The 9,078-nt window shown below is 46.5% G+C and overlaps 1 protein-coding gene across 1 annotated transcript in view; it reads left to right on the top strand.

Moving 5' to 3' along the window:
• Nucleotides 1–9,078, top strand: part of LOC112071066 (ankyrin repeat and EF-hand domain-containing protein 1-like) — a 22,917-nt gene that overhangs the window by 6,730 nt on the left and 7,109 nt on the right. Inside the window, exons 4-8 of the mRNA XM_024138522.1 lie at nt 668–867; nt 1,169–1,318; nt 2,517–2,640; nt 3,548–3,867; nt 4,204–4,718. Of these exons, the coding sequence (XP_023994290.1) occupies nt 668–867; nt 1,169–1,318; nt 2,517–2,640; nt 3,548–3,867; nt 4,204–4,718 (1,309 nt within the window). The remainder of the gene's footprint in view (nt 1–667; nt 868–1,168; nt 1,319–2,516; nt 2,641–3,547; nt 3,868–4,203; nt 4,719–9,078) is intronic.

Below are 9,078 nucleotides of genomic sequence, written 5' to 3'. Positions count from 1 at the left end.
AACACTCTAACTACCTACCCTCCTAACCACCCACTACTTTACCCACCTAACCACCTAACCCTAACCACCTAACCTTAACCCCCAACCCTAACCACCTAACCTTAACCCCCTCACCCTAACCTTAACCCCCAACCCTAACCACCTAACCCTTAACCCCCTAACCCTTAACCACCTAACCTTAACCCCCCAACCCTAACCACCTAACCTTAACCCCCCAACCCTAACCCCCTCTACCACCTAACCCTAACCACCTAAACCTTACGCCCCAACCCCCTAACCACCTACCCTACCACCTAACCTTAACCACCCAACCCTTATCACCCTTAACCCCTAACCACCTAACCTTAACCCCCAACCCTAACCACCTACCCCTAACACCTACCCTAACCACCTAACCCTACCCCCTAACCACCTAACTTAACCCCCAACCCTAATCACCTAACCTTAATCCCCAACCCTAACCCACCTAACCCACCACCTACCCCCTAACCCTAACCACCTAACCTTAACCCCCATCACACCACCTAACCTTAACCCCCTAACCTTAACCCCAACCCTAACCCCCTAACCACCTAACCTTAACCCCCCAACCCTAACACACTAACCCTAACCACCTACCCCCTAACCCTAACCTCTTAACCCTAACAGACAAGACGTTTCTCTCCAGGCACACTGTTCTACTGCATCTCTCCCACCAAGCGTCACATGCGCTGCCTGCAGGTGGCGCTCAACAGCAAGGCCAACGTCAACAACGTGTCCACAGCCGGGACGCCCGTCTTTCTGCTGGCCTGCGAGCGCGCCCACGACTGTGAGAACATGTGCATCAGCATCCTGGAGAGAGGGGCTGACCCCAACGCCACCAACGAGGTAATCACAAGACAACCTTGCCGAAAAGGACGCAGTTGGCTATGACATCATCAGACATCAAATCACATGTTATTTATGTGATTTGTGCCGAAAACTCTGTAAATGAGGCGTTTGGTCTTGAWAAAATGAAGAGTTTGCTTTCTGTACTTTACTTCAATCCTTTCTTGTATGATTTCAAATAGTGACAACCGAGATCTCCGCTCTCTTCCTACTACTCCGCCCTTCATTGCCTTCATCTCCTTTACTTTGTCATTASCGTATTAACGTTAGCCTGTTGCTGGCTCTCCTGTTCCCCCTCCAGGCGTCRGGTCGTTCGGCCCTGATGGAGGCAGCCAGGGCGGGAGCTGTAGAGCTGGTCAGGGCCGTCCTCCAGAAAGGGGGAAACCCCAACGCTGTGGACAAGAAGAGGATAACCGCTGCCCACCTCGCTGCAGAGGGGGGCTTCTTTGAGGTACTACAGAGGTGCTGGTTAACAAAAGGATACCTTAGTAATCAGGTTTAAAACCAGGTTCTTCAACATACAGTGCATTCGGAAAGTATTCAGACCRCTTGTTACGTTAGAGCCTTATTCTAAAATGGATWACATCGTTTTTCCTCCCCTCGTKAATCTACACACAATACCCCATAATGACAAAGCAAAAATGTTTTGGGAATTTGTTGCAAATTTAATTTAAAATAAAAAAACTGAAATACCACATTTACATAAGTTTTCAGACCCTTTACTCAGTACTCTGTTGACGRACCTTTGGCAGCGATTACAGCCTTGACTCTTCTTGGCATTGACGCTACAAGCTTAGCACACCTGTATTTGGGGAGTTTCTCCCATTCTTCTCTGTAGATCCTCTCAAGCTCTGTCAGGTTGGATGYGGAGTGTCCCTGCACAGCTATTTTCAGGTCTCTCCAGAGATATTAGATCGGATTCAAGTCTAGGCTCTGGCTGGGCCACTCAAGGACCTTCAGAGACTTGTCCCGAAGCTACTCCTGCATGTGCTTAGGGTCATTGTTCTGTTGGAAGGTGAACCTTCGCCCCAGTCTGAGGTCCTGAGCAGGTTTTCATCAAGGATCTCTCTGTACTTTGCTCCGTTCATCATTCCCTCGATACTGACTGGTCTCCCAGTCCATGCAGCTGAAAAATATCCCCACAGCATGATGCTGCCACCACCATGCTTCACCGTAGGGATGGTGCCAGGTTTTCTCCAGACGTGACGCTTGGCATTCAGGCCAAAGAGTTCAATCTTGGTTTCATCAGACCAGAGAATCTTGTTTCTCATGGTCTGAGAGTTCTTTAGGTGCCTTTTTATGATTTWWWAAAAKAWWWTTTTGGTTACTACATAATTCTATATGTGTTATTTAATAGTTTTAATGTGTTCACTATTATTCTACAATGTAGAAAATAGTAAAAATAAAGAAAAACCCTTGAATGAGTAGGTTTGTCCAAACTTTTGACTGGTACTGTATACAAAAATGAATGCTATATAGGAATATATATGTTTTTAAGCTATTCAAGTGTAAATGACCAACGTTAGCATACATTGCCATAGATTACCTGTTAATTACCGTAACTTTGGTAAATTACTGCTAGCTTTGCAACCATAAAAATAAATCAAATCAAATTTATAGATTAGGTCTAATTCTCTTTTCCCTTCCAGGTGATAGTCGTGCTGTCTGCTTACTCTGCAGACTTGAGTGTGACTGCCATGGACGGGAACACCCCCTTGCACTTGGCTGCAGCTGGAGGCTTCACTGAGTGCTGCAGGTTCCTGGCTCAGAGAGGTGGGGAACCTGATTGACTGGGCAGAGAGCCCACCGGTTGTGCAGGTTTTGGTTCCAGCCCAGCACTGCTAGCACATTGAATTCAATAAATCAGTCAACTGCTCATGAAGACATTGATTGGCAGAATCGGGTGTTTTAGTGATGGGACGGAACAAAAAGCCTGCACACCCTGTATCTCTCTAGGACCACGGGTGTTGACCTCCGATGTTGACCTCTCTTTCATCCACAGAAGATTAGAAAGTCTCTAACCCCAGCACCATATATACTGTAGCTAAATCTAATCAACTCTAACCCCAGTACCATATATACTGTAGCTAAATCTAATCAACTCTAACCCCAGTACCATATATTACTGTTACTTAAAAGCTAATCAAACTCTAAACCCCAGTACCATATATAGTGTAGCTTAAAGCTAATCAACTCTAACCCAGGGCCACAATTACTGTAGCTAAAGCTAATTCAACTCTAACCCCAGACCATATATTATGTAGCTAAACTAATCAACTCTAACCCCAGTACCATATATACTGTAGCTAAACTAATCAACTCTAACCCCAGCACCATATATACTGTAGCTAAATCTAATCAACTTCTAACCCAGACATATATACTTGCTAAAGTCTAATCAAACTCTAACCCCAGCACCATATATACTGCTAGCTACAAAGCTTAAGCAACTCTAACCCCAGGGCCACATTATACTGTAGCTAAAGCTAATCAACTCTACCCCAGCACCATATATACCTGTCAGCTAAAGCTAATTCAACTCTAACCACAGCACCATATATACTGTAGCTAAAGCTAATCAACTCTAACCCCAGGGCCACATATACTGTAGCTAAAGCCAGCCAACTCTTACCTGTAGATTACATCTTAAAATTCAATATGCCTCCTGTGTCAACCCCAGGCTGCAACGCCAAGCTGAAGAACACCGAGGGTTTGATCCCCAGTCAGATTGCCAAGAACAACAACCAGAAGCCAGCCATGAAGGAGCTGAAGAAGGCAGAGCGTCTGGAGGTGAAGTTCTCCAAACCGGGCGCCGTCAATCCCAATGAGTTGTGGGCGCTCACGCTGCACGACTGGTCCTGCGAGCACGAGGCGTCGCTTCGCACCGCCATGGAGATCGCTGAGGAGGCTGTGGGTCCCGTGGAGACGGTTACCCGGGAGACGTTTGTGGCGGTGCTGCAGGATCACCGGGCGCCAGTGGATGACGAGAACCTCCAGAAGGTCATTCTAGAACTGATAGTCATTCTGGAATGTATAGAGCTGATGTTTAACTGTATGTGTTTGATATCTGATCTGTGGGACGTTGGGTTGTGTTCTTGTTTATGGCTTTAATGGACAAACCTCATGGACAAAGCAGTACATTTTCGACACAGTAACTCTGGTCTACAGTAGTTCAATAGAAAGGTGAATAGGGTGTAATTTGAGAAGCAGACTTTTTAGTATAGTGTTTTACATTGTGCTCTTATTCTGCTGTATGTCCTGAACTATAGCCCCATGGGTGCCAGAAGAAAAACACTTCATGAATTAAAATGAATTGTTGTGATTATTTCTATCCAGGTGATTCTGGAGCACGACAAGAAGCGCGAGGGACTGATCAACGTAACTGATTTCTTCAAAGGGGTGCGCTACCTCCAAAAAGCCTTTACCCTTCCCTCCTACGAGCCCAAGAAGAAGAAAGCCGGGAAAGGGGGGAAGGGGAAAAAGAAAGGTAAGTTCGTCCTCCCCATGCCCATTTGCATTGTCCCTCCGGAGCTCATCTTCCGACGCGAGGACGGCGGGCCGCCACACTTCATGGTGGAGAGCTACCAGCAGTTCACCGACACCAAGCGGTTCGACCGCGACCACCCGCCGGGCCACCCCATCGAAGACGACTCGGCGTGGTACGTGGACGAGCCGGAGAAAATCTACATCAACATCAACTACTGTGTGAAGACGGGGGACCTGGAGTCTCTGAGCCTGGCCTTCAGTCAGGGGGTCCCTGTGGATGTGAAGGACTGCTACTATAAGACTCCCCTGATGACCGCCTGCGGGAGCGGGAACTACGAGGTGGCCAAGTTCCTCATCAGCCTGGGGTGAGCAATGAGCGTTATACCAGGGTTGTGGTCAATTCCATTTCAATTCCAGTCAATTCAGAAAGTTAACCAAATACCAATTCCAAATGTCGCTAATTGAAAAGCATGAAATAAAATTAGGGGAATTGCAATATTGAAATTGTCCCGAAAATGAGAATTAGGACCTCAAATCCTGATATGGTCGAGCAATGAGCATTTAATACACGCTCCTGTGTATTTTGCTGTTTCCTCATTCTCTATGCTGATGCCGTTTATTCAAGTAGTGATCCAGGTCTCATGACATGTCTGCTGCTGCCAGAAGCCTCGTTAATAGATGTATCAGATCTCATAGTGCTGATGGCTAGTTTAATATTCTGTCAGTATCGATCAATTTTAGTCTCAGTCCGCTGATGCCTGTAATTATTCAGTGTTGATCAAAGTCTCGAAGTCTGATGCTGTCTTATTCAGTATTGATCAAGGTCTCTGTGCCTGTGACTGATTTAAAAAATTCGAGTAAGTGATACAGGCCTCTGTGCTGTATCGCTGGTTAGTTCAGTAGTGATCAGTAAGTACTCCTACAGTGCTGATGCGGTTATATTCGGTATGTGATACAGGTCTCGTGCTGATGCTGGTTTATTCAGTAGGGTCAGGTCTCTGTGCTGTGATCTGTCCTTATTCCAGGTAACTACGAAAAGCAAAACCTTCCTTGCAGCTGAGAAGTGACCTAAACAGTCTCCATTGCTAAATGCTGGTCGTATTCATGACGTATGCACGTCTCAAAAGTGCTGACTGCTGGTTTATCAGTAGTGATCAGGGCTCTGTGCGTGGATGCTGGTAATTCAGGGTACCCTATCAGTTCTCGAGAAAGCCTGATGCTGGTTATTCAGTAGGACCAGGTCTCATGCTAATGCTGGCGTTAATTCAGTAGTGATCAGGTCTCATGTGGCTGATAGCTAGGCCCTTATTCTAGTAGTGACCAAATCTCAGTGCTAGCTGGTTAATTCAGTAGTGATCAGTGCTATGCTGATGCTGTAATGCGAGTAGTGTCAGTTCTCAGTGCTGATGCTTGATTACCTTCTCAGTAGTGATCAACGGTCTCAGATGCTTGATGCTGTTATTCAGTAGTGATTCAGAAATCGCTAACCCAACATGCTGACTGCTGGTATTTCAGTAGTAGATCAGGTCTCTTGTGCATAGCCCCCACTGCTCGATTTAGTTCGTCAGTAGTGATCAGATCTCTTGTGCTGAATGCTGCGTTTATCTTCAGTACTGCATTCAGGTCTCGGTGCTGATGCTGGTTTCATTCAGATTATGATCAGTACTCGTCGTATGCTGCAATTATATTCAGTATGATCAGATCTCTGTGCTGATGCGGTTTACTTCAGCAGTATTGATCAGGTCCCGACTTGCAGAGGTGCTGGCTGATAGTTCAGTAGTGATCCAGTTATTCCCTTTGTATTTTTGATCGATGTAAGTCTACAGTCTGTTCTCGACCCCACAAGGGGACCTTTCTTCCACTAATCAAGTTTCTAATCCTGGATTTCCTTATTTAGAGGTAGACTAATCTTATGGTCAAAAAGAAACGACCTGCCGATGACCACTTCATATACTGCTCTATGGCGACAACAAAGAGGGAACCCAGCTGAATGAGTAAATTAGTCAGTGGATTCGATGGTATTGCCAACTTAATCAGTAGTATGGAGTCTTCCGCTACGTGCTATGTGAATCCGCGCCGAAATCCGGCGGACCAGCTCAGCTATTGGACACCGCGATGACCAACCACGCCTCCCATGCAGCCCAGGTGGGACATCGTGGACCTACCTTGCGTGCATTCTGGGTTCAGCTGTGCGACGCCAGTGGTCACATGAATGCCCGAGAGACCACCGCCCCTCACGAGCCCGCCATCACCGCTGCACGGACCTGCTGTGGGATCACCTCATCAACCGGGGCCCAGGTGCAGGCAGAGAACAAGGACAAGGTACTACCTACCTCATACTACCATGTACACAACAAAAAAAACGCCATACTCTTTCGTAAACGCTCGGTAAGACTGTCATCAAACAGCTCCAGTTAGACAAAACAGTTAAGCAACAATCCTGCTCTTTCCCATGACAGACACTGACCAGTTGAATCCAGGTGAAAGCTCCCATGATCCCTATTTGATGCACTTGACATCCTCTCAATCCCAGTCTAGCATGAAGGGGAGGAGACGGTTAAAGAAGATTTTAATAGCCCTTTTTGAACATGATTGCCTGTATTATGTGCCTTCAGAGCGTCGACCTGGGCAAAGACACAACAACTATTTACCAGAAGTGCCTCTTGAACAGGGTATTGCCAGGAAGCACCGGTTGAGTGAGTCAAAACTGCAGACGCCTGCAGGTTTTCCATGATCAACATTTTCCTGTTTGCATCAAGGAACTGGTCCAGCCACCCAAAGACATCCAGCCACAATTCTGACATAACTGTGGCCAATCATTGGAGTCAACATGGGCCAGCCATCCACTGTGGAACGCTTTTGAACACTTGTCATCCCATGACCCGACGAACTTGAGCTGTTCTATGCAAAAAGGGGGGTGCAAACTCAATATTCGGCACAAGGTGTTCCTAATGTTTTGTAACACCAGTGTATGGGGAATAGGGTGCCATGTTTCAATGTTATCAATAGTCAGCAGATGTCCCTGTTTCCCTCTGATGTGATGTCATTCCTCCAACCCTCCTCTCCTCCCCCTCCCCTCACTTCAACCCCCTCCAGCCTGCCACACCTCCAGCCCTCCACCCCCTCCAGCCCTTCTCCACCCTCTTCTCCTCCCCACACTCACCCCTCCAGCCCTTCCAAACCACCCTTCCAGCCCTTTCACCCCCTCCAGCCCTTTACCACCCCCTCCAGCCCCTTCCAACCCTCTCCACCCCTCCACCTCCCGCCCCCCCACGCCCCCCCCCCCCAACCTCCTCCAGCCCAGCTAGCAGTCTCGTGAGCTCCTCACTGCCACGCGACAACCCTCAAAAATCAGGTGAATAAGAGGCGATAGGACCTAGGTCTGGCTCTATCCATCCCCAAAATCCCCCTCGCCGCCATACCTCACCACCATAGAGTAAGAAACGAGAAAGATAGGAATGCTTGTCAAGATAACTCCCTGGTCCCAGTTAATATCGCAATTCTCGCAGTTGCCCCCAGAAAGGACCAAATCTAACACTTATATATCGCCAAACCGGTGGCAAAGATCTTGGTATAGACTACTGTTATGTGCACTTGAGCGAAAGCCAATGGCCGGAAGGAGAAACCAACGTGGTTACTGAAAGTATATATGAAAAGTGCCCAGGTAGAGAAGGAACTACGTTGGTAGATAGAATGTAGGAAGGTGCAGTGGGTAAGAGAGACTACTGTGAGGAATAAATGAAGAGATAGACAGACAGAATAGAGAAAAGGACTACTGTCGGAGTTATGAAGAGGTTTGTTGCTAGGCTGTTGTAGAGAACTAACTGTTTTATATATATGAAAGGTGCCAAGTAGAGGACTACTTTATAGTATGACAAGCGTGCAGGGTAAGATGAGCGTCGTTGTTATAGGTATGAAAAAGGATGGACAAGAAGGAAGGGTAGAGAAACGAGAGGAATTATAGTATGAAAAGAAGTAGCAGGTAGAAAGACGTGAGCTGAATGAGAGATATATATGAAAGGTGGCAGAGGTAGAGAACTACTGTTATATATGAAAGGGTGCAGAGTAAGAGAAGCTACTGCTTATGTATGAAAGCGTGCAGGGTAGAGAACACTTGTAGTATAATGAAAGGGAGAGAGGTGCAGAGTAGAGGACTACTGTAGTGTAGAAAAGGGCGTGACAGGTTAGAGGACACTACTGGTAGTAATATATGAAAGGCAGAGTTAGAGGACGACTATGATATGTATGAAAGGTGCAGGAGATAGCGGCATAAGCAGGAGAAACTACTTGTAGAAGTATATGAAAAGTGCGGATGGAGATAGAGAATGAGAGAGAGAGGAGAGTTACTGATGAGAGTATGATGAAAGATGCAAGGAAGGTAGGAAAGAGCTAACTGTTACTATATTGAAAAAGTGCGAGAGGTAGAGAGAGAACATAGCTAAATAGAATAGAGAATGAATAGAATGGAAAGAAGGTAGAGGACAAGGACGAAGAGGTAGAGAACTACTGGTATAATGAAAGGTGCAAGTAGGGAACGAGATCTGATTGATAGATATGAAAGGGCACGAAGGTAGAGAGAGATACTGGAAGTAGTAATGGAAAATGTGAAAGAATGTAAAGGTAGAGGGAACGTTACTGAAGTTCTGTATGAAAAGGTGCGAAGGTAGAGAAAACTAGGTGTATATAATAAAGGTGCAGGAAGAGAGAGGGAAGTAGGAATGACAT

This window comes from Salvelinus sp. IW2-2015, unplaced genomic scaffold (assembly GCF_002910315.2).
Source record: "Salvelinus sp. IW2-2015 unplaced genomic scaffold, ASM291031v2 Un_scaffold1509, whole genome shotgun sequence".
Taxonomy (NCBI): Eukaryota; Metazoa; Chordata; class Actinopteri; order Salmoniformes; family Salmonidae; genus Salvelinus; species Salvelinus sp. IW2-2015.
The sequence above is the reverse complement of the archived record's forward strand: the minus strand, read 5'-3'. Positions and strand labels throughout refer to the sequence as shown.